Genomic DNA, 26,314 nt, shown 5'->3' with positions numbered 1-26,314 from the left:
ATATATATGCAGCATGTATGGCCAGATTAAGACTTTCCAATGTATGCAAAACATTACGCAAGAAATTAATTATGCGTTAATAATACTTCTATTATCTTTGTCGTCTCTCGAAATTGTCTCTCAACATCTCTCAACGTTCACTCTCTCGGTTCATCTCTAAAGATTCAAGTCAGGAACTTTCAACAAGGGCCAGAGATGTTTTGCTGATTACTCATTACTGTAGACGCTTTGATGCTTCTCTATCTGGGACTGGGTGTGGTGGAATTCATGCTTAATTTATACTCCATCGCACAACAGTGTCACACATCAAAATAAGCCGGTCTCCAAGCTCACAATGCGTTGCATCGCGTCAACAGTATAAATCAGACCTCAGATCAGTCTGCTGTTACCACAACAGAATGTAGTTGGAACGTGATCTTCATTTTTAGACTGTTAGACTTGGCAGGAAGATTAGAACAGTAAACCAGTGCATGATGGTCATGAAGACCAAACGTGCACACAGAGACGTCCATGTGCACACACTCACACACTCACACACACACACGCACACATCACTGTTAATGAGATCAACATATTTTACCAGCGGCTGTTAGAACGTGGCATTTATTTGTGTGTCTGTGTATGTGTTTGTGTCTGTGTATACACCAAACGCTTTAATGTGTCTATTTGTACATTCTCAGACTCAGAGTAAAATTAGAATTCACTATTTCACTGTACGTAGGGCCAGCCAGGATTGTTAAAAAATAAAGTTATCTTTCTTTTCTCTTTTTTTTGTCAATGGTGGTTGGTGCTGGGGTTTGGGGGTAGGATTTTTAAAAATGAGGCAAGGGGCAAGCCACTGATTGTAGTTGGCAAAGAATTTGAATTAAGTTGTATGTATGTATGTATGCCTGTACCTGTGCCTTTCATCCAAAAATGAAATAAAAATGTATTTAAAAAAATACAAAAAATAGTTATGTTTAAGCAGCCCACTTGTTAACTAAACTGTGACAAATTATGAATAATAAACTGGCACAGTTAACCACACCATTTGATTTTGAGTATCTGCCGATACCGATTTGTCCCGATCCGATAGTTATATTTTTATAGAACACTTTGCCATATCAGAATAGTCCAATTTCCAAAATCACAAGACGATATCCAGCCCAATATCATGATATGGATATAATATTAATGTCCTGCCCATGCACCGAAAAGGCCTTTTAAAACATTCTTTGTACCGTTGCCGTCATGTCCATGTCACTGTTATAGAGCTGCATGATTACGGCAAAACGTATTACTCCAGGCCTTTCATGTATAAAGTCCTTCTCGGACAGCCCAGTAGCAGTTTGTCAACGGAACCGTTATAAATAAAGAATAAAGTAGTGTGAGGTTATTGACCGGTGGTTTCCTCTGAGAACCATGTCTGCTCTCTCTCACGCCCGCACTTAAACAAACATTCCATTTCCTGTTGAGCTCTGACACCAAAACCCACACTGACTGGCCTAAGAGGGTTCTGGGTTCTCCTGGGCTTTTGAAGAAAAGGTTCTTGGCTTTTTTTTAACCCCTTTTGAACCCCATAAGCCTGCCTATTCTGGGGGGAACTCGCCGATATACGGGCTCAAAAAGGGCTCAAAAAGGTGTCACGTTTTGAACGAGTAGATCGACTAGATTTGGCGCAGATGGAAAAAAAGCAGTCAAAGTAACTCCAGTCCCGTTCTCAAAGTCTAGAGAGCTTCTGGGTTTTCTTTAGAAGTCTGAACCCTGCATCTGAGGACACTCAATTGTGTTCTTTCATTATTGTTTGCCTTAAAATAGTATACAATTCCTGTTCTGCAACTTGAGCTTGTTGATACTATATATATATATTTTTAGGTCTTAAGAATCTGGTTCTGTTGAGGCATTAATCTGAATTCCAATCTGACACAGAGAGCCTTCAGTTTCCATTTGATCTACCATAAGAGAGACAGAAAATCAATGGAACCGCTTTATACTTTGTATTTAAAACTGAAACGAGTTTGTCTCTCTCTCGACTCGCAATCACATCTTTTCTGAGAGCCCTGCTGCGCTTATCACAGCTTCCTGTCCCGAGTCCATGTCTGTGTCCCGGGAGACGGAGGGTACAAAGCGCTGCTTCACGCTGCCTTGGCCGCGTGGCACTCAGATGTAATGGCCGTTAAATGCGTCTGTGTGACTCCACACTGATTCTATCTGACAAAAGCTCTCTGGTGATTTTGTACACAGACAAACTGAGCGATCCAACAATGGTTGGTCCCTCAACTTGTAGTCACACTGATTTCTTCATTGAAACTATACAAGATCTACAGGATTCGGGAATATTTGAGGATTTTTTTTTTCTGCACCGAAGCACAAAACAATCCCAACACAAATATTAACACGGATGCAGGAAAACATATACGGTGGAGCAGCAAAAGTCTTGAGGTTATACTTGGACATAAGAGACTGACAAACAGACCAACGTGAAGCAAAGGTTCTTCTACTGGTGCTTAACCCATTTTGACCTGAGATCAGATTCTAAAAATGTCTTCTACATCCTGACAGTTTTCTGAAAAAGCTATGTTTCTATGTCAGTCGTTCTTCGATTTTTCAAAAATAGCAGATCTACAAGCTCATAGCGCGCCACGATCTGCTATTTTTCAATAGCTAAAGCATAACATAATGCTAACACCCAAAATGGGTTAAACTGCTTTCTTCAGTGAGACCTGGATGTTGCGTTTATACATTATCAAGCATATAGCTAGGATCAAAGAACATCATTTTGGTGCATCTGTGTGGCACTAGGGGTAAAGTACGTCCTGCCCACCATGGGGACTCCGGAATCATGTCTCTGTATCGACGAGCTGATCTGACTGTGGGCGTTGTAATTAATGTGGTGGTGGTCTACTCTACATTATCTGTAGCCTTGGACAAAAGTTAAACATTTTGTCCATTATTTGCATTCACAGGGAGTCACCGGACAGTGAGGAATTTCACCAGGAGAGTGTAAGGCACACAGAGTTATCTCCCACAGTAGACAGTACCCCTCCCCACAGTACCCCTCCCCACAGTACCCCTCCCCACAGTACCCCTCCCCACAGTACCCCTCCCCACAGTAGCCCTCCCTGTGACATGCTCTTAACCACCACAGTACGTCTACTAGTGCATTCACTTCTAGTCATTTTTACTAGTTGACTAGTTGCCTAGTTTACTAGTCGACTAGTTGTTTAACTACCTATTATGTAAAAAAAAAAAAAAAACTTTTAAATCTTTATACATTTAAAAACTGTGTACATTGGTGACTATAACCTGATCTTGAGGCCTACAAAATCGGGGTAAAAAAAATGTTTTTATCAACTAGTCAACTAGTACCAACAAGGTCGACTAGTGGATTTACTAGTTGCTTAATGCCCTACTCCGTACCACAAACAGCTCAAATAGCCGTAGATTTTTTGAACCGGGCCCACTTGAAAATCTTAAAGGAGTTTGTGGCCCACTCATCCGACCACTTAAAAGGTCCTTCACCACCAAACAGACTTGTTCAGACTACATCCCAACATCCCAGACTATACTTCAAACTGTCACAGATTGCCAACAGACTAGCATTGAGCACAAAGCAGTCGCTTACCGCTGCCGACATCGGTGCGGTCTGGAGCTACCGTAACACGGCAGCCATGGGCGTGCCGTGCATTTTCAGAGCATGTTGATTTTGATTGATGATCAGCCAATCAGTCGATTGTCTCGTGTGGATCAATGGAACTACAGTAGACATTAAGTTGAATAACTTCAAGGTTTCAAAGAAAGAAGTGCGTCCTCACCTTCGTCTTCAATGTTTGTCTTTACGCGATGTTTGTGTTTACACAAACACTCAAAGCTGGCATTTCATTGTCAATGGCATTCAATGTTTGTGCTAAGACAATGTTTGTGTTTACACAAACTCTCGAAGCCGGACATAGGGCTAGCGCCCCTCAAAACAACATTAACATTTCTAGAATCGCTGACATAAACCCACACTCTCTAAATTATGCCAGTGGAAAGCAGAGGCATGGGTTTCCTCTGAGCGTGTGCGTGCGTGCGTGCGTGCGTGCGTGCGTGCGTGCGTGCATGCATGCGTGCGTGTTGGGAGTACTCAGCCAAGCCAGAGGCACTAATGCTGCCAAGAATGAACATGGTAGAAGTTGACTTAAAAAGTTTCATTAGACAAAGACTGTTGCTTCTCTGAAAGGCAACGCTAACTAAATAAATACAACTAGCCGGGCCAGTAGTGTATATTTTTTGACTCTATGAAAGCATGCACTATGTGCACACAGCCTTAATTATTTGCTCTTTTCTTGATATGCAAAACGCATCGCAATGCAAGAGTGTATAGTTATTTAATAAAAGGAAGCATGCACGCATGCCAATTTTGTCGAAAGACTACAGTTTAATTAGAGACTGGAATGCACTTTATTGCAAATATAAAATCTGTTTTCCATAGATATTTGTCATAACACTAGTAGCCACAGTGCATCTGTACTACATTAGTGCCGTAGTAGGTAGGTTGGTTGTTGTTGTTTCCCCCCCCACAACCACAGTACAGCTGCAGGTTTTAATTCAAGCACCAGGCAGATATACCTTGTTTACGAATGCCAATGTTTCTCAGCATTGTTCTAAATGTCATGTCCAATCCTTTAAAATAACAACAACAACAACAACAACAAGATAAAATAAACACATGCGGGGGCCCTGGGGGGCTTTCAGGCAGGAACAGTTTAGATGGGGGGGTGTGGAGGTGGGCTTTTCATTGTCTGCCACTGGGTACCATGCAGGGAGCCTTGGAAAACCACTAAGTGAACATTCGCCCATGGCATCTCAAGTTCTTGATCAAGGGTGTGTGTGTGTGTGTGTGTGTGTGTGTGTGTGTGTGTGTGTGTGTGTGTGTGTGTGTGTGTGTGTGTGTGTGTGTGTGTGGCAAACCTCAATATTAATTAATCCATTTGTATCTCTCAGATTGAAATTAACACGGAGGATTTTTACTGTGTATCAAGTCTGAGCCAACATGAAAGACAAAAAATTCCACAATCTTAATGGTCCTAAGATGTCTGCGGTGATGTTTCGGCTAGTTGGAAAATGTTGGAGGTGCAAGAACTGCCAAAACAAACTTCAGCTAGGCAATGACGTTTTCTCAGAAATTAGGTCAATTTGTTCATATTGGCCCGCCCATGCCGGCCGCGCACGCGCACGCACGCACACGCACACGCACGCACACACACGCACACACGCACACGCGCACACACACACACCAACCTTGAAGTGTTGTAGCTGTAGCACCAACTCATCCAATTGGCTCCTCTTGCCTTCAATTTCTGTTTGTCGTTTACGCTTCTCCTGGAATACAAACAAGTAATATAGCATCATCGTCCTCGTTGTGACATCACACATGGCTATTAACATAACACAGTGGGTTGTCAGTCTTAACATTACTTTTTCATTTAAAGGACCCCCATAACTCTGACATGTGTATACACTCTCAGAGTTATACCAGCTTCTAAGAGTCCGTTTGGAAACCCCGTCAAGGTACCCTGAGGGTCTATATTATAGACCCTCAGGGTACCTTATAGACTCTATAAGGTACCCTGAGGGTCTATATGTGGACCGCACTTTGAGAACCCCTGATATGACGTCATCCTCACCATGACATCACACAGGATATTACATCGTCAACGAACAAACGCCAAAACCAGGCAACCCCTAGGTGTGCATAGTTGGCAGACAGACAGACAGACAGACAAGACAGACAGACACATGGAGACAGGCAGGCAGGTAGATAGTCAGACAGACAGACAGACAGACAGACAGACAGACAGATAGACAAGCAGCCAGCCAGACAGACAGACAGACAGACAGACAGACAGACAGACAGACAGACAGACAGAGACAACGGCCTCATGCACGAAACGTGCTTATGATCATAATTAATAATGATAACAAATATAATTTGATCTCAACCACTTAAACCCCAGCATTAAACCCCAGCAAAACCTTCGAAGAAAGTAGCCGAAAGTAGCCCACAAGCTTACAACGCGTCGCAATGCGACACGTCGTGAGCTTGTAGATCTTTGGCGAAGATATTTAACGTAGCGTGAAAACATAAAAGACACTAGTGCAGAGCCCTGAGGGACTCCGATCAGCAACGTACGGGGTTTAAGCGGCTAAAACGCTCGTGCGAGCGTTTCCATCAGCACACCTCTATAGTCGGACTCTTCATTCTGCTTCTTAGCTGTATCATTTGTTCGTTGGTATACACACAGAACCCAACGTCTTCTCGGAGACATGCGTGGGCTATGCATTTGAGAACATGCGTCGAGGCACTCAGAATGCCTTCATCTTTATGCAAAAACAATTACAGTATTGCCAACCCCCAGACAAAATGTTTCAGTGCCCAACATATCTCCCCCTAACCTGACTCCGCCAGATGGGGCAGCAGAGAGTACACTGGGTTCCCCCCTCCTGCTCCCATCTGGGAACTCTCGTGCCGGCCACAAAACGGCCTGGCCAATCAGCAGCAGCTATCCAGCCTCTAGCTGCTGCTGATTGGCCAGGCCATTTTGTGGCCGGGCATCAAGTCTGCCTGAGAGTTCCCAGATGGGAGCAGGAGGGGGAACCCAGTGTACTCTCTGCTGCCCCATCTGGTGGAGTCAGGTTAATCTCCCCCCAAAAACAAAACAAGGAGGCATGTTCAACAATCTATTGATTGAGTTTTTGAAGTAAGGATGCATACAACTGGGCTATAGGATATGATGCAAGTTGTTGTTGTCGTAGCATTCAGAGCTGAACATAATTATGTCCCTCAGCATCTTTGTCTTTTTTAAATATGTTTAAAATATTTTGTTAGAATATTTTAATATTTTGCAGACCAGCAGCCACCACCACTACCTCCGCCTGTGGCTGCGGTCGTTATACATGATGGATTATGCAATGTGTTGATCGCCATAACAAGGACATTTGGTAGTCTTACCATACGATGAAGATGCAACCTGGATAACTGTGTCCATTCCCGATGCAGGACAGTGGATAGAGCAATTAGTGTTACAGTATGTTAATGCAAACAACGTGTTTCCCCTCAATGTTTAATAAAGCTCTGATTCCATAAAGGACAGTGATGTTTCAGTGTCCTGCATTTCATCATTCTGGACGGGAACCCCTTTTGGTGTTTTAAGCATTATGCTATACTTTAGCTATTGAAAAATAGCAGATCTACAAGCTCATAGCGCGGCACAGAGTGTCGCGCTACGAGCTTGTATATCTGCTATTTTCGAAAAATCGTGAAAATGTATATATATATATATTCTTTCACGGTGAACTCAAATATTTGCTTCTGGAACAACATATTTTCAGATGGGGGTCAGTGGCCAATTACATTTCATTTCCGGGGTCCTTGACATGAAATAGGTTGAGCACCACTGATATACTGTAGAAACATATAGGGTTTTCAGAAAACTTTTTTTTTTAATTTCGACGTCAGGCCTAAATGTGTTAATGTTTTACCTCAGCAACGACATAAGACCAATCATTTACTTTCACCCTCAAACAAGGTTCATTTTGTATCTCTTGTGGGAATCACAAACGCCAAATCTACAAGCTGAAAAGACGATGCAATTTGTCTCTAAATGATTATTATTGCCTGATGCTGGTTCAATTGTTAATGTTGATAATCACCCATCAGCACGGTTCTACTTAGTTTGACTCGGAGCCAGTCAAAACAAGGACAGTGGCGGACTGTTCTAAACCCATGCAGTGATGGGAGAAGTACTAAAAGTACAAATACCACAATGTAAAAGTCCTGAATTCAAAAAGTACAAAAGTATTGGCATAAAAATATACTTAAAGTACCAAAAGTAACAGGAACCAGATATGTCCCATTTCACGTTGGCCATTTTTTCAAATGGCCAAAATGTGGATAGGGCTGAAGTGGTTAATTAACGATTTGTAATAATAATCGAAATCTACAAAGTAACTAGTAACTAAAGCTTTCAAATAATTGTAGTGTAGAGTAAAAAGTACAATATTTGCCTCTGAGTAATGGAGTAGAATTAAAAGGACAGAAAATGAGAAATACTCGCAGTACTCCACAAATACCGCAAAATTGGACTTAAGTACAGCTACTTGAGACGTTCTCACGTCTCAAGTGGCCGCTGTGTGAATACAGTCAATGCCATGTCATAGTAGATGAGAAAATCAATAATCACCAATACAAAGAGGATGTGTCAAAGCCCATGGCGGTTCTTAGATCAGGGAGGCATGCAGTCAAATTACCAACAGGGGTTACCATCTCTCCACCTTTAATCAGAAAATACATTTTCCTGTCGGGATGCCTATTTTGTCCAATTAGGAGACGGGACAAAGAAAATGTATGATCTTCGATTTTAACCCATTTTGGTGTTAGCATTATGTTATGCTTTAGCTATTGAAAAATAGCAGATCTACAAGCTCATAGCGCGCCACCGAGTGGCGCGCTACAAGCTTGTAGGTCTGCTATTTTTGAAAAACCCGAAGAACGACTGACATAGAAACATAGCTTTTTCAGAAAACTGTCAGGATGTGAGAATCTGATCTCAGGTCAAAATGGGTTAATAGTGTTCCAGTTCCAAGTTTTTATCTGGTCATTGAAGTGATTTTATTTGACATGTTGTCTTGTTCATCCTGTATAATCTCCTGGGTAGACCAGAGAATGTATGTTCTGTTCACTACGGAGCTGACGAGGCGAGGCAGGGAGATCGCTGTTATACTGAACATCACTCTAGCAATAGGGTTACTATGGAGAATATACTGTTTAACACTTATTTCAACAATACAGTTTGATACCTCAGAGTTAAACTAACACTGAAATGAAGGCTTTGTTAATGAGTGCCGTGACTTTTGTATGTATGTACATTTGTATATGGAGTTAACATTACTCTAAGAGACCGTCGGGTGTGGTTAGAATATTCAATTATGTCTTCCCTGTGTATTTTCGGTTTCGTCCTGAAAGCTTTGAGTCAAAAGGCCCAATCAAAAATAAACCATTTTTGGTGACATCATGACCCTAACCCCACCCCCATTATCATACAACACACAGCTGCTTAACTTCAGGTGGGTGGTGCTAAGGCTTACACTGTTGCAACATGCATACAACATTTGTCTTGTGTCTTGTCCGTGTTTAATGGCCGCCCCAATGCATTTCCAATGGAAGTCACATGGTTTGACAAAACATTTCTGTTTGATGGCTGTGTTGTGCCCCCCTCCCCCGCATCAAACAAAAATGTTTTGTGAGGCTTCGTACACACATAAAGAACAACTGTGCTGTGCTCTGCCTGTGTTTCATGGCCGCCCCAATGCTTTTCCAATGGAAGTCACGTGATTTGACCAAACACCACGTGACTTCCATTGGAAAAGCATTGAGGCGGCCATAAAACACGGACAGCACAGAGCATGTTCGTCTGATATTACATTACAGTCATTTAGCAGACGCTTTTATCCAAAGCGACTTACAATAAGTGTATTCAACATAGGTAGGGAACAAAAACTACTAATCACCAGAAGTCTTTAGTGCATTTTCTGCAAAAACAAGCAACCAAGAGTATACCTAGCGCTAAGGTAAAAGTGCAATATATCAGCTACCTATTTCCTTAACCGGATGAGACAAAATAGCTAAATCAAATGAGCATGAGCTAAAACAATTAAGTGTATCGACTAAACAAGATCCAATAAACAATACAACAATAGAAAACAAACGTTCGTACAACTAGTTAACAACAAGTAGGTCAGGCAGAGAGGAAGGGTAGTGTTTCCTGAAGAGGTGGGTTTTCAACCTGCGGCGAAATATGGGCAGTGACTCTGCTGTCCTAACATCAGTGGGGAGTTCATTCCACCACTGTGGGGCCAGAACAGAAAAGAGTCGTGACCGTGTGGATCGGCCAGAAGGACCCTTGAGTGACGAGGCAATCAGTCGCCCCGAGGTGGCAGACCGAAGTGGTCGGGCAGGGGTGTAGGCATCGACCATAGCCCGGAGATAGGAAGGAGCTGTTCCTTTCACTGCCCTATAGGCTGTGTGTGTACGAAGCCTCAAACCATGTGACTTCCATTGGAAATGCATTGGGGGCGGCCATTAAACACGGACAAGACACAAGATAAATGTTGTATGCATGTTGCAACAGCGTGAGTGAGGCCTAATAAGGTGAAAACCAGGTACACTTTCTGTACACCTTGTTGAAAAAACGCTTCCTCCTAGTACAACCATAGTACCTGATGATCATGTTTTAAGGAGGGGGGGAAAAAATCACGGCACTCCATCTTTAATTAATTAACAATATTTAGCTGTGATCTGTAATTTCAGGACGTGGAATGTGATGTCACCTCAGTGCAAAGAAAGGCAAGGCTCCGTGACCTCCGGCACATCTTAATGATGTGCACACACACACACACATGCGCGCACACACAATGATATCATTACTTCATTTAAAAAGGCCATTAATTCTGAACCACCCTGTTACCAAGCTGTGGTCAAAACGAAACAAAACTGAGAATATAAATACAATAGCATTTAAACTTTAATTTGCCTTTGCAAATTATGTTTCTATTCTTCAACCTTCCTACAATTTAGGCACTTAGCAGACACTGCTGGTGAGCACTAGTCAGTCAGTGCAACTGCAAACAACCTTATTTACGTAAATGGTCACGTAAATAGAGTACAAGAAAAACAATTAAGTGCTGCACATTAACTAGAATACCAATTAACATCAAACCAGTACAGTAGCATCCGACAAAACAACAATGGCATTCTTAGCATTTGTGGTCAAATGCCCTCAACCAACCTCACTACAAAGAAATAAGAGTGATTCAAGATCAGTAACATAACTAAACCAAATATAATGAAGTCCTTCTTCACATTCTATTCTTTACCCCTTTCTTGCCAATGCAAATGATGAGAGCGAGGGAGACATATCATTTCACCCGCTTGATTACACCTGTGATTTGGCAATAAAGTCGAATCTGCACAGTATATACCATACACAACAAGTGACCAACAACATATCTGAATCTAGTATAACTATCATCTATCAAATGTAAAAAATAAAGCAACAAGAGGCTAAACAAGGATTGAGAAGTACTAGTTGAAGGAATGCTAGGGGGGTGAGGTGGAGTATGAAGGAACGCTAGGGGGGTGAGGAGTCTGAAGAGGTGAGTTTCCAGACGTCGGTGGAAAACGGCCCGGGGAGTGAGTCTGCACAGTCCTGACGGAGACGGGAGGTCAGAGGTCATTCCACAGCTTGAAAGACTGAGGAGGGATAAGGGTCTATATAGGGCAGTGGTTGCCAAACCTTTTAGCCCGAGACCCACAAGAGAAACGTGGTGTCCGCCCTGGATCCAAACTAGCGAACATAGCTGATCTACAAGCTCAAATGCGACGCGTTTTGAGCTTGTAGATCAGCTATTTCTGCTATATTTGAATTGAAATCATGAAATATTCTTTTGCTATTTTGGAATTGGAATCCTGAAAAGTAACATTTTTATTTAATTTGAAATGCCTTAAATTATAGTTATGTTAACTTTATGAACTAATTCCAAATACATTGGACATAAAAAAAAAGACAATAACATTTTAATACTCATTAAGCTACTCATTTAAACTGAAGAAATGAACGCGGGTCATGTCTGCATGTTTGGAATTGTAACAGCCGAAATCAATAATATATCAATATTCTGATATTAAGTGAAGGTGGGGGCCGGGCCGACAGTTGCCCATGTATGCTGTATGTAGGACATCACCAGCGTTTGATTGTCACCAGTGAAGGCAATGCAAATACTGGTGTGACGTGAATATTTAGGGAGGCTGGAGACCAGACAGACATGATGCGACATTATAATTATGCTACAGTATAAGGAGGGAGTTGCTGTAGTCAAGGCTGGAGACGACTGAGGTTCGCTCGGATTAAGTAGTTTAGCAGACTCCTTGGTTCTATCTCGGCTTCACCGCCAAACCCACACGATACCATGACAGAGCTTCAATACACATTGCAGTCACTACTCACTATTAGACTATATGCACACAAGAAATACCTAATGTTCACGTGTTACCACTTTTGCGCCTATACGTTTAACGGCATGAATACTGGTCTTATGCTATGTGTTTTACATGTAGATAATTAGATACACAGATTGTTTAGTTCCCTTTGACAAGCTTCTTTAGTGGTTGATTCTTCTCCCTGCTCTCCCTTTCTGAAAAAAACAACAGCTTGCAGCTTGCGCAACGACACATTTCACCCACTTCTTTATACCTGTAAACCTGCGATGTGACAATAAAGTTCATTCTAATCCTTCTTCTTATTCATGTTGGTGAGAAACTCCACGTGGAAGTATAAATGGCAAGTGGGATGTATTCCAAATAACTTCTCTCAAGGATCAGGAGCTGAAGTGTAGCAGTAATCAGGCCACGCAGTGCTTTTTTTTTTGCCAACACATGAATTCTCCTGAAGTCTGTCCTTCAGCTACTCAGACAGAGAGGTGACAAATGATCTCCAGTCCGATGCAGGAAGGAAGTGAAGGATTAGGGGTCTTATTGAGGGATGAGAGAGGGGGTTAGAGGGGCCTGTTTGGGTCTACTAGAGGGTCTTTATAGGTTATCTGGACAGGAGGGTGGATTAGAACTGAATACAGGGTTCACCTCGGGTGAGAACAATAGATGTTTGAGTTCACGTCGACGGCTGGTGAGTGATGTTGGCCCGATATATTTTCCAGGGCGTATAGTAAAAGTTGAACACGTGGTTTTAAACTGGAAGAGCAAAGAACAATGTTTTTTTTTCTCTCTCTCTCTGTCTCTCTCTCTCTCTCTCTCTACATGACTCTTAATGTACTTCAGCTTCATTATGTGGAACACTTAATAGTGCTATGCCTACTGTACATGGAACACATAACAATAATGATAATGATTAGCGACATGTACTACAGTACTACGTACCGTACAGTACTTGGAATAATCAGTCCAGAGTGAGTACACAATAAGAAGATTGACTGATTGACTGACTAGATGAGAGAGAGAGAGAGAGAGAGAGAGAGAGAGAGAGAGAGAGAGAGAGAGAGAGAGAGAGTAACGTCACTAAATGTTGCAACATTAAAGGTAGAGTAAGCAATATGTTTTGGTTAAAAAAAAATGTTTAAAGGTTAAAGTACTCTATTCTGTTGCGTTATTAATCGTTGCTATCGAGCGTTTGTTCAGTAACGAGGGTCTTCCAGTCTCCCCAGCTGTTCAGTAACGAGGGTCTCCCAGTCTCCCCAGCTCTTGAATGAACAGAAAATACATTTCCAGGTGGGTTGCAAAAATTCCAGCCAATCAGGAGAGACCCATTATTCATCAGCTTCAATGTGGTGTCCCAGTTCCAATTCTGTCTGCTCTTTTCTTCGTGTCATCACTTCCAATTCCATGTTTAACCCATTTAGGCCTGACGTCGGAATTAAAAAAAACGTTCGCTCTGAAAGAATATATACCTATTCAAAGATTTGTGCCGCATTTTTACGATTTTTCAAAAATAGCAGACCTACAAGTTCATAGCGCGCCACTCGGTGGCGCGCTATGAACTTGTAGATCTGCTATTTTTCAATAGCTTAAGTATAACAGAATGCTTGAAACGGGAACCCTTTTCGGTGTTTTAAGCATTATGTTATACTTTAGCTATGGAAAAATAGCAGATCTACAAGCTCATAGCGCGACACCGAGTTCTCAGGCTCCTTGCCTGAGAGAACAACAAAAGAAGGAGAAGAAGAACGCACACGCACACACGAACGAACAGCATGCACACACACACACACACACACACACACACACACACACACACACACACACACACACACACACACACACACACACACACACACACACACACACACACACACACACACACACACACAATTATTGTTTTTGTTTTGTAAAACAGCAATTTATTTGTACAATAAATGCATTGCAGCAGATTTAAATAAAGGCTCTTTTTCATCTGTATAGTTCCTGGACAGAAGATTTTAAAAGTAGGCTATGTCTGTGATGTTTCAGGTTACATTAAATGGTCAATTCCAATACGATCTATTGACAAAATGTTATTTATTTCTGGTCACTTTGGCTCTTTTCTGTCTTTCATCCAATGAATGGAATGATCAGCTTTATTGGAGGGTTTCATTGTGTTGCTCAAGGGCACACTGCCTGGACACCAACCTGACAGCAGGAAAGTTCACAACTCAACGCATTGCAAAGAGATCTGACGTAGGGGGGGGGGGGGGGGGGGGGGGGGGGAGTAAGGGGAGTTATAGAGCCCTGGGAGACCCCAGTGGGTCAACTGAATATACCAGTATCCATTTTAACCCATTTAGACCTGAGATCAGATTCTAAAAATGTCTTCTACATCCTGACAGTTTTCTGAAAAAGCTATGTTTCTATGTCAGTCGTTCTTCGATTTTTCAAAAATAGCAGACCTACAAGCTCGTAGCGTGCCACTCGGTGGCGCGCTATGAGCTTGTAGATCTGCTATTTTTCAATAGCTAAAGCATAACATAATGCTAACACCAAAAGGGGGTTCCCGCCCCCAAAATGGGTTAACTCAGAGAGAGTATAAATGAAACCAAATGGACCAGTAACACTCTGGGAGTTAAACGGACACTGAGGATTTGTACTGTGCACAGGGTTCACGGAGTTAAGTTTCTGGGACATTTCCTGTTAGGTTTAAATATAGCCATTAAGGGGAAAACCCTGTTGTCAGACTGCCATTCACAGGACAGAATACACTGCTAAAATCCTGCCATTCACAGGACAGAATACACTGCTAAAATCCTGCCATTCACAGGACAGAATACACTGCTAAAATCCTGCCATTCACAGGACAGAATACACTGCTAAAATCCTGCCATTCACAGGACAGAATACACTGCTAAAATCCTGCCATTCACAGGACAGAATACACTGCTAAAATCCTGCCATTCACAGGACAGAATACACTGCTAAAATCCTGCCATTCACAGGACAGAATACACTGCTAAAATCCTGCCATTCACAGGACAGAATACACTGCTAAAACCCTGCCATTCACAGGACAGAATACACTGCTAAAATCCTGCCATTCACAGGACAGAATACACTGCTAAAACCCTGTTGTCAGACTGCCATTCACAGGACAGAATACACTGCTAAAACCCTGTTGTCAGACTGCCATTCACAGGACAGAATACACTGCTAAAACCCTGTTGTCAGACTGCCATTCACAGGACAGAATACACTGCTAAAACCCTGTTGTCAGACTGCCATTCACAGGACAGAATACACTGCTAAAACCCTGTTGTCAGACTGCCATTCACAGGACAGAATACACTGCTAAAACCCTGTTGTCAGACTGCCATTCACAGGACAGAATACACTGCTAAAATCCTGGAGCATTCACTTCATTTTGGGTCCATGTTTTACACTTGAGTAGATTTAACACTCTTAAAGGGTCTTTTAGGCCTGACGTCGAAATAAAAAAAAGTCTTCTGAAAGAAGATCTGTGCCGCATTTTCACGATTTTGAAAAAATAGCAGACCTACAAGCTCGTAGCGCGCCACTCGGTGGCGCGCTATGAGCTTGTAGATCTGATATTTTTCAATAGCTAAAGTATAACATAATGCTTAGTTAAAACACCATAAGGGGTTCCCAGAATGGGTTAAAGTGCCACTGCACAACCACCCGAAAAATGAAGTTATTCATCAACCTCAACCGATCGCAAACATATACACAACACAGAACAGTGGTTCTCAACCTTTTCTGGAGCAGGGCCCACTTGAAAAAAAAAACGCACGCAGCCCACCCATGTGACCACTTAACACGGCAGCCGAATGGTAGAGTGGTCAGATGGGTGGACTGCGTGCATTCTCAGAGCATGTGGATTTGTGGATTTACACGTCGTGAGCTCCTCGAGCTCTGCAAGCTTCCAATGGAGCTTGTAGATCGGTTATGTTTGGCAAAGTGGTGTAGACATAAAAAGTGATCTACTTACAGTCATAGTCACAGCACTAGTCATAGCACTTCATAGTATATATGTACAGCATAGTATACACTGACACCACGCTAGACAGGAGCGCCCAAAAACGTCACATCCGGTTTTAGCCTGGGGTAAGAATTTTCTATGGCTGCCAATGCAACTTGGTCCAATCCTTAATCACATACGGACAAACATCTATGCCGATGCTATCTAACTTGCGGAGGTAGCGTGCCTTGTCCATGGGCAACAGATCTTTCAACGTATGGCATTGCAAATACGTTTGATAATCGCTACTCTGCTCAATATTGTTTTGAAAATGCCGCAAATTGCATTGCAGTGAACGAGCGCAAATCACAACTTCCCCCGGTTGTGGGCGGAGTCACAGTTTGAGGCGCTGTTTACGCGCCGTGGTGTCAGTGTATAGTATATATGTATAGTTTATATGTATAGTGTCATTATATAGATATGTTCTTAGCTTACACATGTTTCTTGATAAATGCATTTTATATATGTGATGTATTCCCATGCTTTTTTGTTCTTGCTTAATGTAAATCGCTCTGGATTAAGAGCGTCTGCTAAATGCCTAAATTGTAAAATTTTAAATTGTACAGAGCCCACTCGGGTCTACAGCTCGGGTCAAGCATAGTTCGGACCGAAGGTTTGTGACGAGCCGAGTCGACAAGAATTCCCCAAACTGTGGTTCTGCAACGTTTTGATGTTCTAAAACGGGACGGTCCAGGTCAAAGGCGACGAGCTGATCCCGATTTCCGCTTCCAAAGAAACTTCTCTTTCTATTGCCCTCCGGTTTATGGGATAGGAACAGCAGGACGGGCTCATCCTTCCCCGGGTATGGGAACGAAAGCCTGTGTGAAACATATGACAGTATTTCCCTGTAACCACTTGAACCCCAGCCTCCATATTGGTGGACACTGTAGCTTTCGCAGAAAATAGACGATCTACAAGATCGGCTATTTTCAGTGAAGATATATAGAGCCTTGAAGGACTTTAAACAACCAAATGTAGGGTTTAAGTGCTTACGATATCAATGTGTTTGTGTGTGTGCCGATTTCTAAAACACTACATGGATGAATGTGTTGTGATGCCGTTTGGGACCTCAGGGCTATGATTTTGGAAGGACACACCTGTGGGATATGGGGATTGTACCAGGTGCGAGAGCGACAGATAAACAGATAAATCATGACAATATGAGCGAGGCATTCTGAAAGCAAATTAATTGGATCTCATGAGACTCAATCAGCCGGCATCGGCAACAGGATAAATTCAGACCTCTGCGATTTGTCTCCGCAACCTTCTAAAATGGCTTCTAAAAAACGTCTCGTCACGAATCTTTGGTCTGAACTATGCATACACACACACCCCCGATAATAACAAACACAGCAACACAAGCAGTTCCCATGGATGGGGCATAGAGGTATGGGCACCAGATGTTAAGGACTGTTAAGGACATGTGGTTGAGGAATGGACTGACGTGCATAGGCCCACGCACACGGCCTACGCGCACACATCCACAGCTCGCTCGCACGCACGCACGCACGCACACACACACACACACACACACACACACACACACACACACACACACACACACACACACACACACACACACACACACACACACACACACACACACACACACACACACACACACACACACACACACACACACACACACACACACACACACACACACACACACGTTTGATGTTCTTGGATCAAAGATGGTTCATATGTCATTTGGTTACCATATACAGTATAGTGTGAAGGCAAGCCTTTCCACAAGCGTGCCCACGTAAACACACACACGCATGCTCTCTCTCACATCTCAATCCTACTCATCCATCTATTCATTAAACTATTAATCCATCCATCATTCATTCAAATGTTAATCCATCCATCCATGCATTAATCCATCCATCCCTCCCGGAACCCACCTCACCCCTGCCCATTTTGATAGGCTGGAATGGCTTAGGGTTGACAACAGAACACAGCATCTTGCAATGTGTCTGGTCCACAAGATTCGTTACATCACCAAGGTACTCATGTACCTGTCTATAAATATACTTCCTTAATGTCAACGAAGTCCACACTCACAACACCAGAGGGAGTTCAACAAACCATGTGCAAACCAGATTCGGCTCAAACAAGGGATTATTCCGCTCCTATGCCACTAATGTGGAACAGCCTACCGCAACAGCTATTAAGAAATGTTAATCCCTTGACTCCTTCAAAACCGCTCTCAAAGAGCACCTATGGACATCTGCGATTCGAAACTGGCCCCCGTAAAATAAGTCTGAGTCCCCCCCCACCCCTTTCTCCCCATACTGTACATATTTTTCCCCTTTTTTTTTTACTTTCTTTATATGATTTCCTGTTTTCTTATAGAAGTGTATATTTGTACATCTTTAAATGTTCTGATGAATTGAAAAAGGTGGACCCTGTTGTAAACAAGTTCAGTGCTTTAAATCATGGTTCGTCAAAGTAACAGTTATTGTATTGACAAGTTTGTGCTTTCGTTTGAAATGTACAGTGTAAAATCTGTAGAATTTAACGTAAGAGGGTCCAGTATTTTGGTGCCAATTCTTAGCCTGGTTTCCAGACCCTCTTCAGGAAGCTCAGATCTGAGAATCAGGCTAGTATATTCCATGACTTTATGTATTAAGTTACTTTTATATCGTTTCACGTACTAAATGACTTGGACGGTAAAAGGATTCTGATGGCGAATTGACCCCAGATCTTGTTTTTGTTTTAATTATTATTATTTTTATCCCAAGATTTTGTAACCCATTTTTCACCTGTGTCAATTATCTAATGTGATCCTGGGCTCTACACACCCTCCGCCAACCTAGTCCCCATATATGGGGGACATGGGGAGAGCAACGGACTTGAACTCATGCTTCCTTCATGCATGAGTGTCCAAGTTGCTCCTTTACACCTGACAGGGGGGAGTTTCCCTTGTTGGACGTAACACGTTATTCCGACCAGTTCCTTTCCCCTCCATCAGGCGCCCCAGCTGGCCAGGGGGAGGCAGTTTAGAGACCAGGATTACTGCATGTTTTTTGTGAGGGTACCTACCCTAGGGGACACGGGGAGAACATGCAAACTCCACACAGAAAGGCCCTTTCGCCAACCCCGCCTCGGGTATGGGCACTGATGGAGGAGGAAACACGCCGCCAGCGCCACCAGCGCCCACAACGGGAAATCGAACCCAGGACCTTCTAGCTGTGACCTTCTAGCAGATCTTTTGTGAGTCACTGTGTGTCCATGATGCCCCCTGCGGAGAAAACTCCACCCCCACAGGGAAATATGTCACATTCCTGGTGACACACTCATGGCGTCCCACACACAGTGACTCACTTGCGCGCGCACACGCTCGCACACACACACACACACACACACACACACACACACACACACACACACACACACACACACACACACACACACACACACACACACACACACACACACACACACACACACACACACACACACACACACACACACACACACACGCACACGCCTTTGACCCGATTTGACTGGTACTGTCAACCTCTAAACACTTTAAGAATGACATCTTGCGTTGTACGAACAACCCCCCGAATGGTGATGCAATGGAGAACCAGGCCATGTTCATGTGTCAGGAGGTGACCAGCTGACCAGACCGGAGGCCTGACGACAAGTCAGCCTAAAGAGGGACGAGGAGGACGAGATCAGATCGCTGAAACAATGGTAAGTGCATACATGCATACAGTATACGCACACGCACACACACACACACACACACACGCACACACACACACACACAGCTGAAGAAACCGGCCTGCACCTTCAAGTCATTCTACAATCACACCATCAACAGCATCTTGACGAGCTCATCACTATACTGTACTGTAGCCTCGCGTGGCTTAGACAATATGACTGTGAATCCGCCAAGGGTAATCTGTTTTTGCACTGACAGATTCGTCTGGTCCCTGCAGGCTATAGCTCATCACAGGAGCGCTATACAGACGGGTGCTACAGAGTACGCATCTTCCGGTTCTGGGCCGCGTGTCAAAAATTTGAATAAGGAAACAATATTCCCGAGATTCCTTGCGAAGCACAGCGGAAGCATGCGCGGAAGCTTGTTGTCAAGTAACAGAAGTGACGGGAAAGGCTTCGTTGTGATTGGCCAGTAGTCACTTTGAGTGGCAGCGAGAGACATGGAGGAGTCACATGAGTCACGTCATTTGGGCAGCGACGCTTTACTTCCTGCCTTCAATGGAGACACGTCGCTCCGATGAACTGCAGCTGCCAATGAGGCATCTATTTTTTATAATATCTATGCCTGCTCAGAGGATTCTCGGAGGTGAGATTCCATCTCTCTAGGAAATAGATGAGACGTGGCGGGTAGCCAAGGCTGAGCCAATCAAGGACACTCAGTCTGTTCACCAAGCAAGCGGTGCCAGTGTTAGAGGCAGGGCGATATAGCGTCAAATCAATATCACGATTGTTTCAAACGTTTGCCTCGATTGTACAATTACAATTACCAAAAAAGTAGATTGGCTATTTTTCACGATTTTCTACGTCATGCCGTTGCACAAGAACGTAAATGGTTAATCAGACAAATCAATTTAGTCAATGCAATTAATTGATTCATATATATATAGATAAACAAGAAATGACAGTCATATTATACCAGCTTGCAAGCTTATATGATCTCATTCACAAGTCCATCAATGCCATTATTTGGAGGGGCCAATATCATGGTGGATTTTCTTAATGTGCCATTTCCATAGTTAATGCCAATGTTGTGACAGGCATTATGTTAATAGAGGTGCGCAAATGGTGGGAGATATTGCGGTGTCAATGAATGCAAGCTTAGCTCATCACTGGAAGCTCCTGCATACCACGTTACCGCGGATAGGGTTAGCCCGACTCCTAAACTATGTGACGGTAGCAGCTGGTTCTGATACACCCAACATGTCCATATTCGGGAGGTTGCACGCACGCACGCACGCACGCACGCATGCACGCACGCACGCACGCACGCACGCACGCACACACACAGAGAGAGAGAAATAATGTATGATTAGTATTTGGGTGCATTTAAGAGGAGCAGCAAGTCACATCTTTCTATGTGTGAGCATGTGAGCGTGCGTGTATGTGTGTGTGTGTGTGTGTGTGTGTGTGTGTGTCCTGATAGCTCAGTTCTCTCCCAGCTACGTTCAGAATGTCACAAACTCGCCGTCTCGTCCGTGTGTTCCCTGACGCCCTGCTTTTAAAACAAGCCAAACAAAATAAAGGTAAACTCAACTGTGATGGAAATAATAACCTCGACTGACACACTTCCAGCGACACCAAGCTTAATAAGTGTTTGAGGTGCATTCAGAGCTCTCTTATCACTACCAACACCCCCTCCCCCCGCAAACACACACACACACACACACACACACACACACACACACACACACACACACACACACACACACACACACACACACACACACACACACACACACACACACACACACACACACACACACACACACACACACACACACACACACACACACCATGTCGGTGCATGGGTCCAGCAGAGAGGGTCTGGACAGCTGCTGCTAATTTTATCCGTCCCATAATGCATGCCTCAGACACCCCCTCCCCCACCCAAACAACTCCACCTCAAGTACGTACCCCTCCCCCCACCCCCGCCACCTCAATATCCTGCTGAGGGTTCATAACCCCCCCCCCCCCCCAACACACACACACACACACACTGACACACACACACACACACACACACACACACACACACACACACACACACACACACACACACACACACACACACACACACACACACACACACACACACACACACACACACACACACACACACACACACACACACACACACACACACCTCGCTTCTTGTACACCAGTGGCAGACTTTTTCATGATCTGATGCATGTAACCAAATGGGCATTTATGGGTCAGTCAAGGGTCGTCCAGTTGGTTTAGAGAGGGTCGGGACCCATCTTTGGGTTACTTTTTTTTTTAATTTACTTTTGTTTCCTATACATTTTTCTTAAAATTATTATTTCAACCCCCCCCCCCCCCAAACATTTGAAGAAGTAGCGAAAATAGCTGATCTACAAGCTCAGAGCGCGATATATTTGCACAACTGTTAGCTGTAGCACTCAACGACACTGAAATCTAACCTGGGACCTTCGGTTTCCGAGTCAGTTATGGACGCCTTAGATATTTTACTGTATAGGGTCAGACTCCCATTGGCTTAGGTGGCGTTTCAGAGTACGGGGTCAGACTCGGGCAGCCAATCATAACTTGGTTGCACAAAAAAACGTACTTGGTTTAGAGTCTAAACTCATCGACAAATCTTTGGTCTAAACTTTAGACCAAAGATTTGCGATGAGCCAAGTTGAAACTTGGAACCACTTGCAAGAGGATATGTGGTTTACAACAGTGCGGGCCGGGGCCAACACATTTCTAAAACATTTGGTCTCATCTTTGGTCTGAAATAGGCTTCTTTAGGATCTGTTCTGGGAGCCAGGGGGTCTTATAGGGGGTTGTTTAGATGAATACTAAGACCGCTCGGCCCAAAAGCACACTCGCCCCGGGTCAAATCCGGCGACCTCGGAACGGTCGGACCGGAACTGTTTAGAGCAGTTCTCCTCCTGGGGTCCGGGATGGGAGGGGAGGGGGGGGAGGGGCATGCATGAGGCCAGGGACGTGCACACATAGACATCAAAGGGGGCTTGAGCCCCTGCCCTTTTACCCGTCTGTAAAGAAACTGCCCTTTTCCAGACCACGAATGCAGCATTTACTACAGTGAAAGAAATGCAAATGCCCTCCTCTCCTTTCCATGCCATACCGGAAGGTAGCATTCAGGAGAATTGCTTTTTTTCCGAAGTCTCCTGAACTTGAACGCATCATTTTGCATTGAACACATTTTGTTTAGACATCCATGTCGTCACACCGCATCTCCACTAGCTAAAGAGTGCTGGGTTGTGCCCCGAAAATAGCTGATCTACTGCTATTTTCGCTATTTTTTTGTCCAAAAGTGCCCTCCAAATTTTCGCTATTTTTGTCCAAAAGTGCCCTCTCAGTGCCCTTTCAGCCCTTGCCCCTCTAACACGTCCCTGCATGAGGCCGTGTCTGTTTGGAGCGAGTCCAACATTTTAAACATGCTGTTACACAAAGTCATCATGACTTGCTTTGATCCACATCCACCAAGGAAGCCAAACATAAACAGGCCCAAGTTTTGCTCTTATGCAACTTTGATTGATTTAATTCAAAGTCAATAAAAACTCCTATACTTTGAGGTCGAAACCACGATAAAGCACTATAAGTCTTGTTTACATCAGGGTCCTCCATTGTCAATTCATCAGAACATTTAAAGACGTACAAATGTGCACTTATATGGAAAACAGCAAATCATCGTACAGTATAAAGATTAAAAAAGTTAAAAAAAAAAGGGGGAAAACATGTACAGTCTGCCTTTTTCCCTGTACACAATAAAGTACAACCTTGAACCACTGTCTGGCTGCCTGTGTGTTCTATTCAGAATCGGAAACTGAACTCCAAAACTCCAAAAAAACGGCTATTTCTTTTGCTATACTCTTCTTATAGGAGAGGTACGCAGGGCTTAACCGGTGAACATTTCTGTCAGATGTCTGTGTGCGTGCAGTGCGCGCCCATGTGTGTGAGGACTAGGTCTCAGCTTTTGTCAGATGTGAGAGGATCCAAGGAAAACAGGTCGGGAACCACAAACACTGATTTAGAGCTTTAACCCATTTTGACCTGAGATCAGATTCTAAAAATGTCTTCTACATCCTGACACTTTTCTGAAAAGGCTATGATTCTATGTCAGTCCTATAATAGCAGACTTACAAGCTCATAGCGCGCCACTCGGTGGCGCGCTATGAGCTTGTAGATCTGCTATTTTTCAATAGCTAAAGCATAACATAATGCTAACACCAAAAGGGGTTCCCGCCCAAAATGGGTCAAGCCCCCCCCCAGTTCCATGTCAGGTCAGGTCTCTCTGTCTCTCACTGCTGTCAACAAGGAGACAAAAAACAAGTATACAGTACACAGTACTGCTCTTCTGGAGTTCCAAAAAAGCTGTGCTTCATCAGATGATCATCAAACACATCAACATCTGCACTTTACATCTCGTTCTCTCTCTGTCTCTACTGCACGCAAACACGCCTTTACCCCTCACTTCCCCATGTCCCCAGACAATCAGCATAGCATGTGTGTGCGTGGGTGTGCGTGTGCATGTGTGTGTGTGAGAGAGAGAGGTGTGTGTGTGTGTGTGTGTGTGTGTGTCGGGGTTCAGAGTCCAAAATACTGAAGTCATCTGTGCAAACATTTCACTATACTACAAAGAGGCCTCTGAATGAGCAAACTACAGCACGCGCACACACACACACACACACACACACACACACACACACACACACACACACACACACACACACACACACACACACACACACACACACACACACACACACACACACACACACACACACACACACACACACACGACGTATGTGTATAGCCTATATATGCAAGGCGAAAGCATCCATATAAATGTGTGAATGTACACCAGCATGCATAAAAACAAGTTATGCATGCAGAATAACCCTGTGCCCCGTCAGAGTCAGACTGCTGTAATTACATGATAATAACATACTGATTATAGGTCTGGACTTAACGACATGACATCACAACTGTTCACTAATCTGACCAATTAGTAGCCATGGAAACCTGACCTTCTATAACCACCAGCTGTGGGAATCTTTGTCTGTGTGTGGCCGGCCGGACCACTCTGAAAACGCACGCACGCACGCACGCACGCACGCACGCACGCACGCACGCACGCACGCACACACACACACACACACACACACACACACACACACACACACACACACACACACACACACACACACACACACACACACACACACACACACACACACACACACACACACACACACACACACACACACACACACACACACACACACACACACACACACACACACACACACACACACACCATAATATGCCTTATAAGACATACATGGGCAACTGGCGGCCTTTCAGCTGTTTACAATTCCAAATATGCAAACATGACCCGTGTTAGTCTAAATTAGTGGCTTAATGAGTAGTATTAAAATCTTGTCTTTTTTTTATGTCCAATGTATTTGTATTTAGTTCATAAAGTTAACATAACTATAACTAAATATATTTGAAATTAAATACCGGTAAAAAGGTTACTTTTCAGGATTCCACTTCAAAAATAGCAAAACATAATTCAGGCTTTCAATTGAAATATTAGCAAAAATAGCTGATCTACAAGCTCAAAACGCATCGCAGTGCGACACGTTTTGAGCTTGTAGATCGGCTATAGTTTTGCTACGACAGTAATATGCAAAGCGGCTCTCTGGAGTGAGAGTGGAAATTTAGTGGCCCTCCCCATTGTCAAAGTTGCCCACCCCTGCCTTAACCCATTTTGGGCGGGAACCCCTTTTGGTGTTTTAAACATTTTGTTATAATTTAGCTATTGCAAAATAGCAGATCTACAAGCTCGATCTACATGCACAATAAAACATATGGTGGGCAATGGCTAAAATGGCTAATTGTTCTCAAATGTTTCAGGTTTGAAGTTCTTTGGCATAGTGGAATCCTCAATGTTCTTTTAGTTCACCCTTGATTATTATTATTATTATTATTATTATTATTATTATTATTATTATTATTGCAGCTAGCTCCTTTTGGTTCCATTGTTCTACACTGATTGGTGGATTGCAGACCCTTGCATCATTTCATTTAAAGACTGGGTGCAATGGCTTTTTGGAGCATTTTATTTTGAAGTTTCACTCTGAAACGGAAAGCTGTGTGTTTTTGAACCAATCAAAACGTCGCATCCCTTCAGGGTATGGGAAGTTTGTTTAGATGTCACAGAGAGACGGGCAGCAAAGCTCGTGGCTTATTTCTAACCTATAATGTTTTCAGATACATATTTTAGCGTGGTGATTAAGTTTAAAACGAGTAATAAACTGTCTGGATGTCATCTTGAATGAGATTATGAACAGAGTAGTTCTTTAATCAAAACCAGCTGCGTGCAGCAATGGGAATAAACCAGGGGAATTAAATCAATATTAATTTATATTAATGCAGGAGTCGACACGTCATCACGCACCACGTTTTCGTTCAAAGGACTTTTGATATAAAAATACGCAAATTCTCCCATTGTTTAGGTATGCCCATATGACCACGGATATGCTCTAAAA

At 43.4% G+C, this 26,314-nt stretch overlaps 2 protein-coding genes across 2 annotated transcripts in view; both read right to left on the bottom strand.

Annotated features, from left to right (window-relative positions):
• kiaa1958 (KIAA1958 ortholog) overlaps positions 1 to 26,314 on the bottom strand; it is a 218,481-nt gene that overhangs the window by 111,816 nt on the left and 80,351 nt on the right. The window lies entirely within an intron of this gene.
• The window catches only part of palm2akap2 (PALM2 and AKAP2 fusion), a 158,777-nt gene that overhangs the window by 92,823 nt on the left and 39,640 nt on the right, over positions 1 to 26,314 (bottom strand). The window contains exon 4 of the mRNA XM_079523956.1: positions 5,263 to 5,343. Within this exon, the coding sequence (XP_079380082.1) occupies positions 5,263 to 5,343 (81 nt within the window). The remainder of the gene's footprint in view (positions 1 to 5,262; positions 5,344 to 26,314) is intronic.

This window comes from Electrona antarctica (assembly GCF_951216825.1).
Source record: "Electrona antarctica genome assembly, chromosome: 16".
NCBI lineage: Eukaryota > Metazoa > Chordata > Actinopteri > Myctophiformes > Myctophidae > Electrona > Electrona antarctica.
The sequence above is the reverse complement of the archived record's forward strand: the minus strand, read 5'-3'. Positions and strand labels throughout refer to the sequence as shown.